We start from the raw sequence: 23,903 nt of genomic DNA on the forward strand, positions 1-23,903 counted from the left end.
ACATCTCCATATCAGCATCTCCCATAGAATAAACACTGGGGAAAGCCATGGGCTGTGGGAGAAAATGATGTGTAAAGGTAGACTTATCAGTTCATTCTGTGGAAGGTGTTCATATGGAAACGTTACACATGTGTGGGGATAGGAGGCATAGGAGAACTCTAGTTTTATTGAATTTTGCTGCAGGTAAGATCTGCTATAAAATAGCCTATAAATTAAAAATTAAAAACCAAAAATTTAAACAATGCTTACCCCACGTCCTATATCAAGGCATATGGTTAGGGAGATGTGGTCTGAGGATTGTAATTGGCCACCTGGAGGCATGTGGTTTTGTCTACCTGTTGTCTGTACATCCGTACACACTTGCTCCAACTGATAAGCCTACGGTGACGTACCATTTTCTCCCAAAGCCCATGGCTGTCCTTGGTGTTCATCCTGAGAGGGTCATATTGTGTGAGTTTTGACGAATGAAGAATGCCACGATGCCGTGTATTGTAAGACCACACAGAATAGTTTGGCTGTCCTAAGTGTCCTCTGTTCTAGGCTTCCTCACTGCTGGCTTCCCCTCCTAACCCTGGAAGCTGCTGCTCTTCTTACTCTCTGTATAGTTTTCCTGCTCTTAGGATCTCAGTCCGTGGCCTGTTGACACTGGCTCCCTTCATCTGGCAACACGCACCTGCATTCCCTGCACGTCTTTCCATAGTGCATAGCTCATTTCTTTCAGCGCTGACTCATCATAGTTCATCTATTTACTAGAGAAATGCGTTTTCATCGCTCCCATGTTTTGCAATTGTGAGTAAAACTTCTAGATGTCTGCTTTCAGGTTTCTGTTTAGACAAACATTTCCATTTTAAGGGTGGACACCAAGGTGAGAATATATGATAACAGCGTGTCCATTCTCTAAGAAACTGCCAACTTGTCTCCTTCAGTGACGGTACCATCTCGACATCTCACCAACCGCGAATGAATTTCTCTCACTCTATGTCCTCACCAGAGTTTAGTGTTCCCAGGTTCCGAATGCTGGTTAAGTGTTAACAGATGGACAACGGTTAGTTCCTGTTTTAATTTGCATTTGCCTAACAAAATACATGAACACCTCCCATATGCTTATTTGAAATCTATCTTCCGTGGTTACTCTTCTTGCACACCTGTGTCCACTTTTATAAAACAGAAAATGTTTGATGATTCCTGCTCTAGAGTACATCAGGGGCTGGAAGTCAGTAGCACAATATGGCAGCAAGTAACCACGGTCTGCTGATATCCATAAGCGAGCTAGTTAACCTATGCAGGTGAGTTCTGATGCACGAGGGATTCCAAGATGCAGGTGGAGGAGGAGAAAGGAAAGACACCTACAAAAGAATAAGTAGGGGTCTGGGGTGCCTCAGAAGATGAGCCAAGGAGTATATTCTGAAAGATGAGAGAGAAAAGGCTTCCATGGAGAGACAGGCTGACTATGGTGTCTGCAGCTGAGTGGTCATAAGTTGTAGCATTTAGTTTGGACTTATCAGTATCTGTGTTTATTAAGAACAGTTTCTCAAGCAGGGTGTATTGGCACACACCTTTAATCCCAGCACTTGGGAGACCAAGGCAGGCGTGTCTCTGAGTTCGAGGCCAGCCTGGTATACCAGAGAACCCTTGCCACCGGAAAACAAAACAAGACAACAACAATAAAACAAAACCCCACTTTTTCTAGAACGTGGAAGATGGAAGCCTTCAGACATGAGCAGAGATGTTTAACAGAGGAGTAAATCCGAGGAGAAATGGGTTTGTGTAAAAATGAGTTTGTGCAAATGAGAGAGGTTTCTGTTCCCTTTTTAAAGCCGGAGTAACAAAGTGTGTTTGTGTGCTGTAAGAATAGTGCAGGAGAGAAAGAAACTGAGGACTGAAGAGATAGATGGGAAGATCACAGGAAGGAGGATCGAGTTTCAGGCCGAGAGCCTAGGCTGGGAGATCCACCCCAGACCGTTCAGGGATGCGCATCTTCCACGGTGAAAGAACACAGAGAACACAACAGACACAGCAATGTCTGAGGACACGATGACAGCAGATGCAGCCCTACCTGCCTAAATCGCCACAGTAGGTGAGTTTCCCCACCACGTATGCTGGACAGAAGATAGCCAGAGCAGTTTGAAAAGACATGAGTGAGAAACTTGTCAATCAGAGGAGCAAGGCAGACATATTTCACAACAGATTGGCATTGCCTGGCAAGGGTGTGGATCCTCCTGAGATTTGGATCGTGGATGTGAATAGTTCAGCAACAGTCAACAAGAGTAGACCCTCACCACTGGAGTCAGGCAAGGATCCTCAGAAGGTGTCACAAGTGGAACTCAAGGCTGGTCCTCTCTCAGGTCTGTGGCTGGTTCTTTATGTTGCGCCAAACTTCTGACACATAGAAGGCAGTTCCCCAAGAACTGTTCCCATCCAATCGCCACCGAGTAGCTAGCTACATTTTCTCCCCTCAAAAAGTGGCGGGCAGTATCTGACATTGTAAGCTGTGCTCTGAAAATGACTACAACTCAGTTACTCAGTCTTTCATCTGCAATTGTACAGTTCTGGGGGGGGATGGGTTCCCCGTGGTATTTCATCACAGTCTGCAAGGCACACAGTTCAAAGTGCTACTATCCGGTTCTCTAAGAAGGCAACAATACATCAGTCTGTGTTTGCCAACCACAGTTTGATACACTTTTTTTAAAAAAATTATGAATTGTTTATTTTTCGAATTTTCCACTTAAAACTTTGTTTTTGATTATTTATTTTTGTTTTTACATACCAACCAGGGTTTCCTCTCCCTTTTTTCCTCCAAGTTCCTCTCCACTCCCCTCACCCCCTACCCCCACCACATCCATTCCTCCTCCTCTGTTTCTCTTCAGATATGGGCAGGCCTCCTATGGATATCAGCCAGCCATGGTGTACTAAGTTGCAGTGAAACCAGGCACCTCATCTTCCATAGGCTGGATGAGGCATTAAAAACAAGCACTCGATGTAATTTTCCCTTCAGCGTACCCCTAATACCCAGTAAGTTCTTGGCAAATAGCAGGTGCTCAATAAGTATTGGCTGAATTAATGAATTTCATGTTGATGGCAAAATATAAAAAGATAGTTCTACATCAAACAAGGGAAACAAAATATTCACAAATTAGTGTAGCACATTCAAATCAACGCCTTCATCTGAAACTCCTTAATGGTTATTCTACTCAAATGGAATATCTACTTGCAGAATAAGTCTTCCCACAGGCTCTACGGGAGGGCTGCGGATGCAGTTCAGTGGGAAAGCATGTAACTAGCATGTGCAAATCCCTGGGTTCTGTCTCCAGCACTGGGGAGAATAACTAGCCACCTATGCACTACACTAGTCATCAGGAAAACCATATATTTTTGCTATCCTGTTATTATTTTTTTGAAAATAAAATAGGATTGAAAAACTCACATCTACTGACTACCTTACACAAATACTAAATGCTTCCAGCAGAGGGCTCAAGGACTCCATTTTTAGGGAAAAAAAAATTGTCAAACTTGTTATCTAACAACAGCCTTCCTTGGTAAAAATTCTCTGAGGAGGCAGCTCTTCCTTCTGGCCAGAGAATCACACATCTCTGAGTTCACTTGAAAATATCCTAAATAAAAACACCAACAGAATTAGAGCAAAGCATCATTATTTATAGGGCCAGCATTTACAGATAAGCATATCTGTCTAAGTCCAGGAAAGATAGGGAAGTCAACTGTAGCCATATGTATGTGCTTTGTTTGTTTCTATTTGTTTACTTATGTTTTAAGGCAGGAAGTCACTATGTAGCTTAGGCTAGCCTCAAACTCACTGTGTAACCACAGCTGACCTTGAAGTTTGATCCTCCAGCCTCATCCTCCTGACTGCTAGTGTTATAGACAGGCACAACCATATCCAACCTAAGTAACCATTTAAATACCAGGAACATAAATAAGGCAGAGAAAACAGGAAACTAAAAGGAATAACCAGAAAAGAATGTGAGTAATTAAAAATTATAAATAATATAATAAGCAGAACATTATACATGCACACACAATCACTGTGCTCCTACAAATACAAGTGGGCCTCAGAACTAAACAAGAGAACTCAAGATATGGCTCGGTGGGTAAAGTACTATCTGCAGCAGCCTGAGGGCCTGAGTTGAGAACCTAAGCACCTGAATGAGTTTGTACACACACACACACACACACACACACACACACACACACAGAATACAAACATGCAACATCAAAAGGTGAAAACACTAAAAATGATTCTATTTCCTCCAGACACAGAGACCTAAAGGAAAATTTCCTGCAACTCTTAAGGCCACTGAATGTCTTTCTTGGTGATACCTTAAAAAACATCAGAAGCAAAAAGTAAAACACAAGAAACTGCTTAAAACACAGCACTGCTTCCTGATTTTCTGGCTTAATCTCAGTACAAAGTCTGAAATATGAGCAGCATTGCTTAGAGGAGTCTGTCCCTCTCTAGGGGACAACTGGGAAACTCACATGGACATCTCTAGTCATCCAGAAAGGAGGCCAGATGTCAGCCAAAGCAAAGAGCAGGCATCAAAAATTCCCCTATAGCCATGTACTGAAGCACCCTGCAGTAATGCAAAGATTTTTATTTATAAAGATGAAAGTCCAAAAGGTAACTCTAACATCTAACCATATTTTTCTTGTTTTTCTGTGTGGTAATTCATTCACTTTTCCAGTGTTGGGAGAGTAAAAGATGAGCGGAAGCCCGGGCATGTCTTCATCTTGGAGTTTCACTGAGAGTTACGCACTATTTAGGAGACAGGCCAATGCCAACGATGTACTCCAGGGTATGCGTGCTTCCAGTAAAATATTCATGTATCAGTCAACTCTCCCAGGCATGGTCAAGTCACCTGTACATTTAGACAAGTTTCCCCATCTCCGGGAAGAATTACACCCCACTATACATGTACTGGCTTGATTTCTACACTAAAATTCTTTCCTTGTATTAATCCTTCACATATGGGCGATTAGAGTAATTTACGTAGGTCAGGTACATTATGTAAGAATTTCATTTCAAGATAGAAAAGGCTTTTTCATATTAAAACCTGATAGATGAGACAGAATTGAAAGTCCAGATAACGGCTTTTTAAAATCGACTGATCCATGAATGTTTTACTGGTAACACACATAGCATATCCCTGGCACTGTAAAGTAGAGAACAGATATTAGCAAAACTCCAAGAAAAAGACATTGTGGGGCCTTTGTTCATCTTTTACTGTCTTAACACTAGAAATTAGCAAAAATTAACATAATATAAAAAGACCCTATGGCCCTTGGAAACCTTCCTGCTTATATTTTTCTCCTCAATGAACATTTCAAAAGAGCTATACAGCACAAGGCTCGACGGCACTTTCCTTTTTTGTTTTTTGATTTTTTTTAACCCGGACAAGGGAAAGATAGTTTATTTTAGTAAGCTGACATTTGTTATAAAAATGAATGCACTACGAAGACCTGCCATGAAATAAATGACTAACTTTCCACTCAGACAATTTCAGCTATGACCCTGGGTTCAGCCACCACTCAGAAATTTCAATGATCAAAATGAAACAGGTATAACGGTTTCTGTTTAGAAATCCTTGAAACAGGGGCGCTGTCTACTCACTGAAGGGCAGCTGTGCACTTAAAGCACACGTGACAATGGGGTTTCCTGCTGAAACATTAAAGAGGAATACGTGTTCACAAGTGCAAACCCACTCTGAGTAAGCAGGTGCACTGGTCTACCTTCATCAGTTGCTGGATGCCAGACTGTTTCTAGGCTGGATGATGTCATCAAGGCAAAACAATGGTTGCTTCTTGTCCTACTGTTCCCTGTGCTGGCAGTGGGTTTTGGAACTACAGAGAGTTGCAAGTGGAGCGAAGAGAAGAAAGGCAACAAACCAAGATCATATAATGATGACAGGTTAGAAACACTGTGGGCTGCACCCATGCTGGTCATCAGATATGGTGTCAGATACCGGGAACCTCTGAGTATCAGTAATGGGTGTGTTCTATTTCAGAGCTCAAGCGCCATGGACCACAATGGGTTCCTGAATACAGAACTGAGGTGGATAAGGACTACAGAGGCTGGGGACATATTCAGTCCCATTCTGTTTTCATTGAATGACTCAGTTTAACCATTTCTCAATATTTGTACATAAAACATGATCATTGTTGAAAGCATTTCTGATGTCTAACAGCTGGAAGATTTGGAGCCCCCCACATTCCACTGCCTTGATTCCTCAAAACAGGACAAACACCTAAGTAATCTCCGACATCCTTCTAAATCAAGCCCTGGTCTACACAGAGCGCTCCCACCTCAGTCTACATTCTATCTCCACAAAAGCCAACGACAGCAATCCTGCTTTCTCTCTCAGGTCACCTTTGAGCCTACTTGAGAGTCAACCCCATCACATGAATGGCAAACTTTATCACAACCTCGCCTTCTGTGTGTTAGTTATTATTATTATTATTATTATTATTATTATTATTATTATTATTATAAACATATAAATCAAATGTAGCTTTATAAGGTCCCATTTTATTTATTTATTTATTTATTTATTTATTTATTTATTTATTAATAAGTCTTAATACCTGAGCTACCATGGTCCTGGCTCAAAAAATCCTTTTCTGTGCCAATGAGTTGAAGCATATTTTCTACTTTCTCCTTTATCAGATTAAGGGTATTGGGTCCTATGTTGAGGTCCTTGATTCATTTGGAGTAATTTTATATGGTGTGAGAAATACAAACAAATTTTCATTCTCTTACTTGCAGCTATCCAGTTTGATCAGCACCACTTGTTGAAGACGCCATATTTTGTATTTTGTTTCATTGTGGAAAAAAATACAGTGTTTGTAGATGGGTAAATGTCTAGGTCTTCAGTTCTATCCCATTGATCAACATGTCTATTTTTATGCATAAGGAAACCTGCTACTATGGAAGCTTCCTAAACTACATAAACACACACACACACATATATTTAAAAGGAGTTAGGAAGGAGTTACCATATAATAGAGGGAGCTAGTACTTAATTAGACTTTATATGCTATCAAATAAAACACCCAATACTAGGAATAGGCTGTATTTTTTTGAGATATTGGCCAATGGAGTTCCATTGATTCCCTCAAACATTACAGGCTATTCAGTCTATTGTCAGTATAACTGGTGATACTCCACAACCTAATGATAAGACAATATTGCTGAAGACACTATATATATACATATATATATGTATATATATATGTGTGTGTGTGTGCGTGTATATACATACATATGTATGTCATTGAACACGGAGAAATTGAGCTAGTAATCAACTGAAAACTGGTATGGGAAGTCCTTCTGTATATATATATATATATATATATATATATATATATATATATATGTTGCTTTTATTGATGAATAAATAAAGAAGCTGCTTTCAGCCAATGGCTTAGAGCCAGGCTGGAAAAGATATATAGAAGAGAGTAGGCAGAGTCAGGGAGAAGCCATGTAGATGCTGCAGAAGACAGACTCTGCTGGAGCCTGTTGGAACTTTGCCGGTAGGCCACCACCTCATGGTGATACACAGATTAATGGAGATGGGTTAGTTTAGGATATAAGAGCTAGCTAAAAATATGCTTAAGCTATGGGCCAAACAGTATTGCAATTAATACTGATTTCTGTGTGATAATTTCAGGAGCCTGGGCAGCCAGGAAACAAACAAGCAGCCTCCTACAACAGGAAATCTCACCCCCTACTGGCTAGCATTCATATCCTGGAAGGGGCTACACCTGCTACTAGAAGAGAAACGTAATTATTAATCTCACCAGCTACAGACCCTTTAAACAACAATAACTAGCTGCCTGTAAGATATGCCCACTGGTATAATTAATGGCACAGATGGTATGGAAGTAATCAGACAGATTCTGAAGTGATGTAAAGCCTGTTCCATGAGATGGAACCCACATCTGACCCTATTAATAAGTCCAAGAACCTAAGGCTAGATAGGCCATCAGCCCAGGGAAAATCTACTACTATTATTCTGCTAAATGAACAGAGCAATGAAATAACTTCTGGTGACATATATTTATACTCAGTCTTCATTAGAGAAACTTTATCTTGCAGTATACAGTATTAATACAGAAGGCTACAGCTATCAGATAACATACAGAAAATAAGAAAATGCTCAGCCCTAAAAATCACAACCTTTCCCATCATGTCTCAGGAATTGACGCAAAAGAGGTGCCGGAAAGACTGTAAGGGCCAGTAGTGGATGACTTCAAAAACCAGCATTTCCAGAAACAACAGGGCAAAAGCATAAAATAACATATGAACCCACAAATACTGTGACAGCATACACAATAACTATATAATATCAATCCAGAAAAAAATTCTGTCATGGAGTGGAGAAATGAACAAGAAGCCACACCACTATCAAGCACTACAAAAGAAGATATGCTAAATTGATAGCTACTGGGAGGAGAATCTGGTCTCTCCAATGAAGTGCCGCTGCATATGTCAATTATACTCCAGGGCAGTTTCCATGGTCTCGAGGAGTCGGCCAACTCTGATTGAACTTCATGAGCTTTTTCTTTCCTTCCCTTTCTTTTTCTTTTCTTCTTCTTCCTCTCTCTCTCTCTCTCTCTCTCTCTCTCTCTCTCTCTCTTTCAAGTGAGAACATGAAGTTGGGTGAGCAGGGATAAAGTTGGGGGTCTGGGGAGAGTTTGGAAAGGGAGGGAATATAATAAAAATACATTGTGAGAAATTCTCAAAAAACAAAAAAATATTTAAAAACAGAAAAATAAATCAATTTAAAAAAGATTAAAAACTGGAAAATTAGAGAATAAATTTTTTTTTTTAAAAAAAAATCAGTTCTGCTGCTGAGCTAGAAACTGATCTCCAAAGGGTAATAAGCACAGTTGCTCTTCCTCATCTGAAGACATTCCAGACATGAATTGCTGAAGGAATGGCTTTCCAGTTGTTGAAGTATAAAGCACAGTGTGAGGACATTCTGACCAGGGCACACACAGGTATTTAGTAAGCAAGACAATGGGCATCAACTAGAAACTTCTTCTGCTGCTGACCCAATCACAGAAAGAGCTTCTTTGTGCCACTCCATTTCATCTACGCCAACTCCTTTCCATGAGGAACAAGTAGGCATTGAGAACACACACATACACACACTCGTCTGTGCATGAAACAATATCAGGCCTTTAACAAATTCTCATTATTTCTGAACAGCAAATCATCCAAGGTTGATTGCTTTATAAGACATATTTGTAAACAACAAAATCCTATTGACATACAGCATCTAAAACCATAGCAAAGGCTTTTGTAAGGGATGTGCATAGTCTATGAAGTACAACTGAATGTAAAAGGATTCACTTAAGCTCAGAAAGCTTACTATTCCACTTCTTTCAAATAATAAAATCTCCCCAGAAGCAAACAGCACTGATTTTAAAAGAGTCAAGAAAAAAAAAAAAAAGGAATTGATGATAGAGCTCAAACTCCTGCATCAAGTTTATGTGTAGGAAAATCCATTATGTGTAGAAACAGTCATAAATAGTTTTATCATCTGGAGAGAATTAAAGTGAGGGGAAAATAACCATTTTCTGCAAATTAAAAATAATTTCCTTTAGAAGGTGGATTTCATGCAAATCAAAATGACTCTGAGATTCCATCTTACAACTTAGAGTGGCTAAGATCAAAAACACTGATGGAGAGGATGTGGACTAAGGCGAATGCTTCTCTGTTGCGGGCAGGAGTGCAAACTTGTACAGTCACTTTGGAAATCAATATGGCATTTCTCAGAAAATTGAGAATGAATATCCCTCAAGGCCCAGTTATTCCAATATTGGCCAAATATCCAAAGGATGCTCAATCATACCACAAGGACCCTTGTTCAACTATGTTCATAGCAACATTATTCACAATAGTCAGAAACTGAAAAAAAAAAAAAAACTAGATGCCCTTCAACCAAAGAATGGATAAATAAAATGTGGTATATTTACACAACTGAGTATTAATCAGCTGTAAAAAATAATGACATCAGGAAATTTACAGTCAAATGGATGAAACCAGAAGGAAAACATTCTGAGTGAGATAACCCAGATCCAGAAAGACAAACATGGTATGTACTCACTCATAAGTAGATATTAGGTGTAAAGTAAATCATAACAGGCTTTAATCCACAGCCCCAGGGAGGCTAGGTAGCAAGGAGGGCCCAAAGAGGAACCTGTGGATTTCCCTGGGAATGGGAAATAGAAGTGACCTGGATAAACTCGGGGACAGGGTGGAGGGTCAGAATATGAGGGATCAGGTTAGGCTGGTTGGAAGTGGGACAGAGGGAAAGAACAATAAAATAAATGTCATGATAGGGAGGGCCATTTGGGGGTTAGAGAAAAACATGGGCCTGGGAAACTCCCAGGAATTCTTAAGGATGACTCCAGCTAAGATTCTTAGCAATAGTGCAGAGGGTACCTGAACTGGCCATTTCCTGTAATTAGATTGATGACTACCCTAATTGTCATCAGAGAACCTTCATCCAGTAACTGATGGAAGCAGATACTGAGATCCACAGTCGAGAACTGGACTTAGCTCTGGGAGTCCTATTGAAGTGAGGGAGGAGGATTGTATGAACCAGGAGGTTCAAGATCATGATGAGGAACCCTCAGAGACGGAGAACCTGAGCTCGTGGGAGGTCACAGGCTCTGGACCAACAGCCAGGGAGCCTACATGGGAGCAGTCTAGGCTCTCTGCATGCATTGTGATTGTTGTGCAGCATCTTCTGTTCATTGGACTCCAAGCAGTGGGATCAGAACCTGTCCCTGGTACTTCAACTGGCTTTTGGGAACCCATGCTAGGTTGTCTCACCCAGCCTTGATGCAAGGGAGGAGCTTGGTACTGCCTCAACTTGCTGTGACAACATGCTTTGTTGACACCCATGGGAGGCCTGCCCCTTTCTGAACAGAGATGGAGAAGTGGATGGGGGTTTAGGGGAAAGGCAATGGAAGGAAAGGAGGGAGAGGCAACTGTGGTTGGATGTAAAATAAGTAAAAAAATAATTAATAAAAACATTTATGATGCAAACAAGAAAAAAAAAGACAGTGGACTTTAGGCTGTACTCTGCAGATTCAGAGACACAGCTGAAATAACTCAAGGGCCTTCCACCCTGCAGGCTTCTATAGGCATTACTAAATGAATGCAATGTCTTGAAATTAAAATGCCAAGCTACTATTGAATAATCTTAATGCCATTCCCAACAGATGCACTTCAGCAAATTTTCTTCTAGAATTGTTTTATATGCTGCAACCAGGGTAAGGCTCATAAGTAAATCTGATGGAGACTTTTTCCATACCAAGTGACACATTTACCCCTGAAGGAATCACCCATGGAAAAGCAGTTCCAATTAAGATTGCTGCCACTCTGCTGCCGGGTTTGATGCTCAGGTCTCTAGAGAAAAGTATTCTGTTGTGGAGAATAAATATAGCTTCAATCAAAATAAAGTTCAGGCTTCCTGTGCAGTCTGCCATCTATGGTGTTATCAAGCTCTACTACATGACAAGAACTGTCATTAATATAAACCTGCATATATTTGAGTATGGCTTACCCCCCCCCCCCCACACACACACACTCATGTGGACTTACAAGAACCAAATGAAAATCAGAAAAAAATCCTTCAATACATAAGAACATGGAAAATAAGGAAGAATTTCCTTTGATAGTCAACTCTTATCTGTGGGAACAGTTTTACATAATTGCCTTTATATATAAGAACATTTTTCATTTGCAAGAATATCACCTTTTTTATTTCTGAAAAGCTTACAAATAGTAAGCGTTACTAAATATTTTTCATGCATATAACACTAAAGTATACAGAGAAAGGTAATTAGGATGTGTGTCCCTAAAAACACATTCTTGCCTGAATTAAAAAAGCCAAGGGATAGAATCTTGGCTACAGGAGAGAAGAGAAAGTCAATACCAACATTATTTTTCTTCTTTAGATGCAGATACAACTGGTTCATAGCTGACAAAGTTAGCCATACTCAGATACAGAGTGGTCTAAAGAAGACTGCAGGTGTCATTACTGTTTGGCAGGGCATCTCTCCTACTCTGGGCTTCTAGGGCTTCTCTATCAGGCTACACGTGATACGGCAGGAAACAGAGAGTTCCCTGGAAATGAAAATAAAACTAACCACCCTATACAAAGTGTAACCATGACAGTGTCCTTGCAACACATCCAGACCTTTCTGTCATCACAGCCAAGGCTCTGAACAGGAATCCTGCTGCCCCGAGTTCTACTCGCTTACATCCTGGCACTAAACTCCTCAGTTCCTAGAGGTTATCCTGAGGCGCAGAGCAGCTGTCCGACTTTCTAGACTTCTTTTCTTCATAAAGAAGCTTCAGTGTTACCTACTCCTCGCCATCTAGCTGAAGCTTTTTGGTTGTCTTCCTGTCGCCTGCCTGTCCTAAAGCAATAGCCGCCTGTTTCTGAGCGGCTGAGCATTTTTTTTCTAATTGGGAATGAGAGGCAGGATCCCTGTCTCTACCTCATTTTTCTCACGTCTCTTCTATTCCGGACTTGTCTGCAACATGAGAAAGTAAGATAGAGCAAGCCAGGAAACAGGGACCATGTGCTTGCACACCGGGGTATGTGAGAGCCAGTGCTTTCATGGGCTCATTCTTCTTTCTTCTATGGCCCATCTTCCCAGTAACAGTCTCCAGAACAAGGTCAAACGCTCCCCAAAGAGGTGTTGCTTGTTAGCTCTGTCCCATCACTGACTGTGCTGATTTGGGGTTCCCCTCTGTACGCTGTGATGACCATTAATGAATAAAGAAACTTCTTTGGACCCATAGCAGGGCAGAACTTAGTGCTGGGAGAAAGAAGGGTGGAGTCAAGGAGAAGCCATGCAGTCCCGTTGGAGACAAGTGCCAGAACTTTAGCCAGTAAGCCACAGCCTCGTGGCAATACACAGATTAATGAAGATGTGTTAAATTAAGATGTAAGAGTTAGCCAATAAGAAGCTAGAGCTAATGGGCCAAGCAGCGATTTAAATAATATGGTTTCTGAGTGATTATTTCGGGTTTGAGCAGCTGAGCAGCTAGGAACCAAGAAGGGGCCTTCTCACAACACTGTGCTGCAATCCCAGCAACTCTTTGTGGCTGTGCAGGGATACAACAAGGGCAGTAACACATCTTGAGCCTTGTTCAAGCAATTTGTGAGCAGTGTGCAGACAGCAGAAGAATGCTCTCTATGGAGCGCAAAGACAAGTATAGGCCTGTGAGGCATAGAAATAGTGCACCCGTGTTCGGAGGAGCTATTAGCATTGGGGGAAATTTTGACTTTTCTTCAACACTTCCTGGATAAAATCTGTGGGACGATCATAAGAAGGCTGTACTTTAGAATTGTGTGTAGGAGGAACACACACACACTGTTGCACTTAGCCCTATTCATTCATCACTCCCACTCTGTACTCCAAACTTCTCTCCAAGACAGCAGTGATTTTCAGACACTTAAAACACTTGCATTTTATACTATGCTTACTACAACCAGCTAAACATATAATCATCTGTCAGCCTGTGTGCGTGTACATGTGTGTGTGTGCTTGTATATGTATGTATTTCTCCTCAGCACGGCTCTGAAGTGTGTGTGTATCATATTATATATGATATATGCACACACAGAGGTTAATAACCATCACTGAGAGTCCATAATGATGAGTAACCATGAAGAAACCAAAAAGCCAGTCTTTCATTCATGCTACTCCAGTCCAGATTACTCCTTGCTCAGCACCAATTTCAGCTTTACAGGTGAAATGGTATCTTTGCACATTTCCCAAATATGCTACAATGCGTTGTTTTGCCATCATCTGTATCCCAGTTTCAAGGCAAAATGGATTTATTACAAAGTCATTTTTGAGAGAGGGTCTCACTAAGTAAGCCCGAGTGTCCTGGAATTGGCAATGTGGGCACAGATGACTTCCGATTCACAGATATCTACCCATCTCTTCCTTCTGGGTGCTAGGATTAAAGGCGTGGGACGCCACATCTGACTACAAAGTCATTTTGATATTTAGGAACCTAAAGTTCTACTGGGTAGTGGTGGTACACACCTTTAATCCCAAACTCACAGAGAGGCAGGTGCATCTCTGTGAGTTTGAGGCCAGTCTAGTATACAAAGCAAGTTCTAGGACAGCCAGGACTACATAGAGAAACCCTGTCTCAAAAAAAAAAAGAAAGATAAAAAGAAAAAAAAAGCCATGGTTTATCTCATTTTCCAGTTTGTAGCCGAGTAATGACATGGGACAAAAATGAAAACTCCAACCTCACTGGCATGGGAGCCCTTATCCCCACCACACACACACACACACACACACACACACACACACAGAGCAGGCTGAAGAAATGGAGTTGTTTGCAAACATCTCCCAAGTACTTCTGACAAGATGCAGCAAACATGACATGTCTCTTTCTTGAAGGCATTCAGAAAAAGACAACAGACTTGGAATTAGGAAGAGGTTCCAAGCATCAATAACTAAGTCAAAATACTCAGGGAAAAGATTTTATTCAGTCTGTTGCACCTCCTTGATCTCACTCTGTTTTGTTTTATTTGGGACAGGTTCTCTCTATTTAGTCCTGGCTATCCTGGAATTTGCTATGTAGACCAAACTGGCCTAGAACTCAGAGTTCCTTCTGTCTTAGCCTAGAATTAAGGGCTTATGCCACCACGCCCAAGGGATTTTGTTGCCGTTCAAGAGAGATCACCATATTCCTTAAAGTTGTTTTGCAAATCTGGTCAAAGAGTATCCTTACAGTGCCTAACACTGTGTTCTCGCTGTTTTACTGTGTCCTATGAGAGAGATGCTCCTTCCTGCCCTGTCAGGACCCAATGTGAACCACCTGTATCAGCTCCTGCCTCCAAGTTCCTGCCCTATTTTGAGTTCTTGGCATGCCTGCCTTCTATGATGAACTGTGATGTAGACAGAAAGTCAAATAAACATTTTCCTCCTCTATTTGCTTTTAATCGTGGTGTTTTATCACCAATAGTAACCCTAAGACGAATGTTTTGATTTTTTTCTCTGTGGATGTGGATCTTGTTCACTCTATCACTGGACTACAGCTCTTGCCCTATTTTGCTCTCGTTTCCAGACAATAAAGCCATAGTTGAGACACTGAGCTTAAGTGATTGCAAGAATTCAACTAACTCCAAAATTCTCCTTATGGCAGTTATTTGGGAGAAAACAATCTTAGCAAGCACATAGTTCAGATTAAATACTATGTTGACTAGATAACATTAAAAATCAAATGGCTCTATTCACTTTTCCATTACTTCAATTATAAAATTAGGTAGATGTAAATTTTTTAACCATTAAAATGAACAATATATAAAGCAACTAAATCTCATCCATTGGTAATAAATTCCTTTGGTTCGACACAGTCAGTAAGCAAAGTTGCTCATGTCACATTTGTGCCATACCTGTCCTGTGTAGGCAAACTCCAGAGCCTGCTTTAAGCCCAGGCTGGTCACGCCTCGTAAGGTTACTTCATCGGCTTCACTCTCCACCATACAAAGACTGAACATTGCCTGAAATGTGGAGAGAAAGAAAGAAAAGGCTGAATTATGAGATCTACAAAGCAAGAAAGACAGTGTCCTAGGGAACAGGGATGTAAAGGCTTTCAGTTAAAATGTAATTCTGGTGTCCAGATCACTTCCAAAAAGCTTCATTTGCACAAGCCTCGACTCCTATCTGATAGCTAAACAGTTACAGTAAAACACACCACACACACACCCCCACACAAACACCATCCAAAGATAAGGGACTACTACTTTATATATGAATGAGATCCATACCCCAAAAGGGAAATGAGCATATACATGCCCACCATAAAATTATTCATGCTATCCAAGGAATAGAAATAACTTCAAAATTCATGAATTGCATGTTCATATACACCTATGCTAAAGGAAACTACTCAGCCTCTGCAAAGAAAGAATTTCATTTTACACATCCTAGAGAATATAGTATTAAAAGAAATAAGCCAAAGACAGACAACAAAAAGTTCTCAATCATATGTGGAAACTAATAGTCAAGCCTGGGTGCAGAAGGCAGAATGGTGTTGCCAAGGGCTAGGATGAGGAGAAAATGGGGAGATAGGACTCAAAAATTACAAAGCTTCATTTACTCAAGATGCAAAGATCCTAAGGAGCTAATACACAGCAATGTGACTCCAGTTAACAATGATGTATTGTGTCACTAAAATTTACCAGTTTAACTGGACTCCCTCAAAGGGTGAGGGGAAGGCAGGAGAAGAAAAGAAGGGGGCAGAAAGAAGGTGGAGAAGAGATATGGAAAGAGAATATAACAGCTATATAATAGCTACAATAGCTTGACTGTGACAACCCCTCAATGTGTAAATCTATGAATACTTTATTTTGTACCCTTGCAATACAAGCATATTTTATTTTTCAATAGTATTTCAATAAAATTAAAAAGGGACCGAATTATGTGTCATCACATTACTCTCAAGGTGGTGGGGCACTGTGCAGGGGGACAACCTGAGTATGGACACTTCAGCATGAGTTTGAGCAAGCATGTACCATCTTGGTCAGCTTTCTCATCTGCAGAATGGGACTAAACACAGTATCCATTTCATGGATGTGGAATGGAAGGATTGCTTAGTGGTTAAGAGAACATACTGCCTCGAATCCTTACCTCCCCCTCAGCTCCTCCAAATACAATTCCCAAGTCTCATCCTTACCTCTGCAGCAGACAATCTGCTGGTGGCTCCTTTCCCTTCTCCCCTGTCTCCAGGGGACACACAGATCTTCCCTCCTAACTTCCTAACTCCACATTCATTACTTTATCCCTGCTCCCAATTCCAGCAGAAATTTCCTTGGACCCCTCAGGCCACTCTGACCAGAGAAGCAGCGAGGCTAGTTGTAGATATTCGCCGCTCAGCTCCTTCAAACCCAGTCTCCCAGTCTTATTTATCCCAAGCTGTGGGATAAACCACCTCCAGCAGCCTCCCTTCGGCCCTACTTCTGAGTGGATCGCACAGATCTTCTCATGCAAACTTCTTTCCCCAGTGCATGGCTTTGTCGCAGCCCTCAACTCTAACAGGCTTTCTCTGGGGACACATGGACCACATTAGGCAGCAAAGCAGGTGGGCTAACTGCAGATCTTCCCTCCTCTCTCCATTCCTCCAAGTGCCATCCACAAGTCTCATCTCAACTTCTGTAGCTAACAAGCTACTGTGCCTCCCCTCACTCTCTGTCCCCATTCCCAAAGGACTCAGAAGATCATGGTGGAACATCCTGCTTTCCTCCTTCCTGTGAACCCACTCAACCTCCTCAACCTAGCAATTTCCCACTCCAAAGCGATAGCTTCAATACCTAGAAATAAAAACACATTTTACCTGGAACACCCTCTTGCCCCTGCATGGACATACCTATCAGGATCCCGGAAGAATTTTCCTGCCATACAATACACAGCCATCATAAAAACCAAAGAGGAAGCAGAAACCAAGAAACAAAACCCTCTCACCCAACGAAGACAAGACTAGATATCAGCACCTAGAATTACAATCTTCCCAAACTGAGAAGCCTAGATACTATTGTAAAAACACAATTGATAATACTTAGGACAATATGTCTTTACTAGCACCCAGCAACCTGATCACAGCAGGCCCCGAGTATTGCAGCATAGGTTAAGCATGAGACAAAGACCATAATTAGCCTTAATGAATATGATAGAGGTCCTTAAAGAGGAAACAAATAAATCTCTTAAGGAAATCTATGCAAACACAAACAAACAGTCAAAGGAAACAAGTAGAACCATTTAAGAGATGAAAGTGGAAATTCACGCAATAAAGAAAACCCAAACTGAGGGAAATCTGGAAATGAAAAATTTAGGAACTTGAATAGGAACCTCAGAGTCAAAGAATACAATAAATGGAAAAAAGAATCTCAAGCATTGAAATGATAGAAGAAATGGACACTACAGTCAAAGAAAATGGTAAACTAAAAAACTCTTAGCACAAAATATCTAGGAAATCTGGGGCATTATGAAAAGATCAAATCTAAAGAATAATAGGAATAGAGGAGAATAAACACAAAAATATTTTCAAAAAAATCATAAAAGAAAATTTTGGTAACCTAAAGAAGGTACAAGCAGCATACAAAACACCTACCAAGGTACAAGAAGCATACAAAACACCAAATAGATTAACCCAGAAAAGAATTTCCCCTCATCACATTAAAATTCAAACCCTAAACATACAGAACAGGAAAGAATATTAAAATATGCAAGGGAAAAAGACCAAATAACATATAAAGACAGACCTATTAGAGTAACACGTGACTTCTTAGGAGACTCTAAAAGCCAGCAGGGCCTGGGCAGATGTGCTGCAGGCTCTAAGAGAACACAGATGCTGGTAAGACTACTACATTCAGCAAAAATTTAAATCACCAGCCGGGCGGTGGTGGCGCACGCCTTTAATCCCAGCACACGGGAGGCAGAGGCAGACGGATCTCTGTGAGTTCGAGGCCAGCCTGGTCTACAAGAGCTAGTTCCAGGACAGGCTCCAAAGCCACAGAGAAACTCTGTCTCGAAAAACCAAAAAAAAAAAAAAAAAAATTTAAATCACCATAGATGGAGAAAATAAGACATTCCATGATAAAACAAAATTTAAGCAATTGCTAGCTAAAAATCCAGCCCTACAAAAGGCACGGGAAGGAAAAACTTTAATCTAAATAGTTTACTCACGCCAAAGAAAACACAAGGAATAAATAATCTCAGAGAGAAAAATTAAAAGAAGGGAAACATACATGCACACATACCAATACCACCATCAACAACAAAACAGGAATCAACAAATAATGCTCACTGATAACTCTCAAAATCAATGGTCTCAATTCCCTAATAAAAAAAGCACAGACTAATAGAATGGATGTGAAAGTAGTATCCATCCTTCTTCTGCATCTAAGAAACACACCTGAACTTCAAGGATATGTATCACCTCATGGTAAAAGACTGGAAAAACATATTCCAAGCAAATGGGCCTAAGAAGCAAGTTGATGTATCTGTCTTAATATCTCACAAAATAGGCTTAAACCCAAAACTAACCAGAAGAGATAGGGAAGGATACTACATACTCATCAAGGAAAAAAGTCCACCAAGAGGACATTTCAATTCTTAACATCTATTCCCCAAATACAAGGGCACCCAAATTTATAAAAGAACCATGACTATAGCTTAAATCACATATTGACTATCACACAATAGTAGTGGGAGACTTCAATGCCTGTCTTTCATTAATAGACAGTAATCCAGACAAATGCTAAATAGAAAAATACTTAAGATAGCTGATGGTAGGGGCAAATGAACCTAACAGATATTTATAGAACATTTAAATCAAATATAAGAGACTATAACTTCTCAGAACTTTGTGGAACTTCTCCCAAAACTGACCACATACTGGGACACAAACAAGTCTCAACATATAGAAAAAAATGAAATAACACCATGCTGACCACCATGAGTTAATGTTGGATATTAACAACAACAGAATTATTAGAAAGCTTACAAATTTTTGGAAACTAAACAACTCTAGTAGGTCAAGAAAGAACTTAAAAACTTTGTAGAACTGGGAATAGTGGATTCATAACATAGCTAAATTTACAGAACACAATGAAGATGGTTCTAGAGGAAAGGAAAGTTAATAGTACTAAGTGCCAACATTAAAAAAGTAGAAATCTCATACTGGCAACGTAACAGCACACCTAAAAGTTCTAGAGCAGTGGGGTTCTCAACCTTCCTAATGCTGTGACCCTTTAACACAGCTCCTCATGTGTGGTAATGTGGTGACCCCACAAACCATTAAATTATTTTTGCTGCTACTTCATAGCTATAATTTTGCTTTTACAATAATGAATTGTAATCTATGTTTTACAATGGTCTTAGGAAATCCCTGTGAAAGGGTTCTTCAGCCTCCAAAGAGGTTGTGACCCACAGGCTGAGAACCACCGTTCTAAATAAATGTAATCAAAGCTCATATGAATTCACATAGATTGAATCAGTGTGCACAGGGTCTGCCTGAGTCTGCACCAGGTCCCTTCCTTATACTATATGGCTTCTGGTTTAGTGTTTCATGGCATTCCCAGTGTGCAAACAAGTGGGTCTCTTTATATTCTCTTTTGATCAATTCCAACTTGTTAGTTTTGTGTTATCATTTTATTATTAACCCTAAGAAGACTGTTTGTTTTCTAATGAGAGAGAGAAAGGGAGTGGATCCAGACTGGACATGAGCTGTGAAGGAACTAGAAGGAGGAGAGGGAGGGGAACCATAATCATCATATATTATATAAGAAAAATATCTATTTTCAATCAAAGGGGAAAAGTTCAACAAAATGAAAAAGAACAGTGCTATTGCAGAGTACCTGAATTCAGTACTAGAGCCAAGCACAACCAGCTCCTGGGACAGTGCCAGGTTTGACTGGGGTGTTACACCCATCAAACGATAACACAGGTGTCCTAAGGGGAGCTCAGGGAGGACAGAAACTGTTATTGTCTGTCTTGTCCCTTTAAGAGACAAGCCCCGCCCACTCCCACCCCCTTCTGCTGAGGCAAACAGATCATCCTTCTGCTTCCAGCCTGTGCTTTCTCTGCCCCATCTCTCTTTGGAAGAGGTGGCTAAGGACTCTTCTTCTCTCTTCTCCCCCTTTCTTTGTTTCTCTTTCTCTTTCCCCTTCTCCCCCTTCCCTTTTACTGAGTAAACTATATCCAGACTCACTCTGCATGGTGTGTCTATCTGTCTCTGTCTCTCACCCACAGTGGTTCCTCATTGGACCTGGCTGCCCTTTGTAGCATGCGCCTGCACCTTGGGGACGTGCATCATTTTATCTAAACTATTATACTGGTTCCATAACTCAGATAAATTTTACTTGTTGAGAGCCAGTACAGTCAAGCGTGTACCCAGCTCTCCAGGCAGATTCTATACTGTAGTTATGACTCATCTATACCCAGTAAACAGCTCTCAGCTGCTCAGAGATCTGGGGAATATGACATTGAAATGCTCAATTATTGAAAAACTTTTCATAACAAAAAGAGACAGGTTCCTAGCTGCAGCACTGTTTCCTCCCAAGAAGACAGAAGAGAGATGGGCATAAAACAACATCCATACACAATTTGCTTCAGTTGCCAAGCACTGATCACTGGGCAAAACCGCCTTTCATCTAAATGGAAGATCTCCAGACAGTGGACAGAATCACCGGAATTGACTGCCTAGTTGCTCAAGTCAGGCAGATTTCTTAGTCCTCAAGAACTTTTGAAGCCTGGCAGCTCCTGTACTAAACAGCAAAAGAAAAATATGACACTTAGTAACCATGGAGGACCCTGAGGAGTAAGTAGCTCTAGGTGCCAACCAAGTAAGTTCTCTTTCATTTTTTAATCAATAACTCCTCAAATAAAATTTTATCCTTTTCAAAGATCTCTGATGCAGTTTGCCAGCTGAAAGGTCTTGTCAGTTTAAAAGGACAACCTCACCAAACAAATTTCAGTAAAATACAAATACAAGTTATTAAGGTGTGTACCTGCAAGTTATAAAGGTGTGAGGACAAATACAATTTATCAAATCTGTCACCCTGCCTTCCATAGTCTTAAAAATACTTTTCATTGTGCAAAAACATGTCACAGTCATTCTGATATGCTACTATATTTATATTTACATATAAACGTGCTACTGTTTATACAAAATATATGTCTAAGACTTATGTTTTCTCAAACCCCAAGAATTTTTGTGAGTTCCAGGGAGCCAAATTGAAGAATTGACCTTAAACAGATCAGATACATCTGTCTCAATTCCCTAGTCCTATTTTTTTTTCTTCCTAAACTTAACTTTGTCCTCTGTTCTGTGAACACCTCACCAGGTCCAAGAGATATTAGACAGTTCCATACCACAAACTCTGGACAGGAGTAAAGTGACCAGCTACCCCAGGATGTGACCAGCATTCAGTTTTCTCAGGTCACCTTCAAGACGACACCCACAAATAAGCAGGAAGCAGACATGAGAATCTACTGTCCCAATTCCTTTAACCTGTTGTGCCTAACTTCCCACATTTTTATTATAAGAAAGAGATGGGAATGTTATGATTTGCTGGCCTGATCACCTGGGTACCCTGCCCCTTTAAAAGACAATTCCCGCTCTCTCCCAACCTCTCCCCTTCTGCAGAGGGAAATGGATATCCTGCCTCCTCCAGCCTGTGCTCTCTTTTTCCATCTCTCTCCTGAAGAGGTAACTTCTGCTTTCTCTATTTCCTTTTCTCTCTCTATTCTTCCCCCTCTTCCCTTCCCTCCTTTCCTTTCCCTTCTATAACCCACTAAACAAACTATACCCATTTTCTCTGCATGCCATTTATCTATCTCTCACCGGCTGCGACTCCTTGTGTGACAGGCTGCCCGCCTGACCCGCTGAGGTCTCTCACCTGCTGCCTCCCACCAGCCTGGGACCCACAGAGACCTTGAGTGTTGAAGACCAACTTCTCCTCGTGGCCCACTGCGCCCGTTGGGGGACCACAGCATTTCATCTAAACCATTACAGAAACCTCTTGTGGAATAGAAGGGCAAGAGCTCATTTGACCTTCATTTTCAGTATGACTATAGACCGTGAAAACAGGGCCTCACAATCCTTCTGACCTTTTGGGTTTTAAAAGTTACCACAGGGATAACTCAGAATTTCATAAAAAAAAACATCATGTCAATAGCAAATGTTTAAAAAAAGACTGTTTTATCAAATGGCAATAAGTCAAGGGAATTATAAAGAAATGCTCTACTTGTTCTTTGTACAACCAAACACCACTACCTGCAGGAAGTAACCCAAAGGCTACTCAAAGAAATGAAATCTGTGGCGGCCAAGGTTCATTACGATGTCGCTTTTTAAAAAATTATGTTTTACATACCAATCCCAATTTCTTGATTTTTTTTGATGTCAGTTCTTCCTATCATTGTGAAGCATAATTCACTAAGCGTTGGAATGTTTCCTTACTAATAGGGAACATGAACTGCCATGACACTGCCCTGCCTGGCTGTCCTTGAAACATAACTGGCAAAACAGAACAGACTGGCCTGCAACTCATTCATACTGGGGTTAAAAATAAGGCTGGCCTTAAACTCAGAGATCCATTTGCCTCTGGGACTATACACCAGTCTCTCTGGATTGACTGAAACATACAAAAGAAGAAATTCCAACACCCCAACATAGGAAGATATTTCTGCTGGAGACCTGCTGCAGGGGGGATTCAGGTCCCAAAGACGATGTGTAGAGTCAGCAGTCAGGGGAGAGAAAGAGAAGGGAGATACAATCTGAGGGTGAATCAGGATGGGAGGAGGAGACAGACACTGTCGGGAGCTGAATCGGGATTGCTGCCAGCAGCATTTTATCGAGAAAAGATTATACCTTTTATACTCTATAGTGGCATATGGGATTAAATGGGGAGAAGGGACATGTGAGCTGGGGTGTCATTTGAGATCAGAGGTTGAGGACCTTGACAATAGGCACCAGTTATATGTTAATGGAAGCATCATAAGTTCCTCCCAAGGGAATGAAGACCCTTATCCAAATGCCTGACCTTGAAAAATGACTTCTGAGGAGCAGACACTATAATATAAATTCTTAGTCTTATTATAGAGGCCTGTTCCCCTCATCATGCTCTCAAAAAGGAAGGTCCTGACATCTTACTCTTTCCCCACTATACCAGTATCATTCTGATTTCTCTGTACTTATTAACTGAACTCTTGCCTTTAAAGGCCTCAGGCTCTTTATAATTAGGAGGTATAATTAATGGTATAATTAGGAGGGCATAATGAATTCCTGAGTCCCTGTGGGGGGGGGGCGTGTTTCCAAAGAATTATTTTGTTTAGAA

The 23,903-nt window shown here is 40.8% G+C and overlaps 1 protein-coding gene across 2 annotated transcripts in view; it reads right to left on the reverse strand.

Annotated features, from left to right (window-relative positions):
- The window catches only part of Klhl32 (kelch like family member 32), a 219,245-nt gene that overhangs the window by 108,868 nt on the left and 86,474 nt on the right, over positions 1–23,903 (reverse strand). Inside the window, exon 4 of one of the 2 annotated variants that reach the window (XM_038347465.1) lies at positions 15,462–15,569. In XM_038347465.1, the coding sequence (XP_038203393.1) occupies positions 15,462–15,569 (108 nt within the window). Of the gene's footprint in view, positions 1–15,461; positions 15,576–23,903 lie in introns of those variants that run through there. The other variant, XM_038347466.1, reaches the window with a different exon arrangement.

The sequence above is a fragment of the Arvicola amphibius genome, chromosome 11 (assembly GCF_903992535.2).
Source record: "Arvicola amphibius chromosome 11, mArvAmp1.2, whole genome shotgun sequence".
NCBI lineage: Eukaryota > Metazoa > Chordata > Mammalia > Rodentia > Cricetidae > Arvicola > Arvicola amphibius.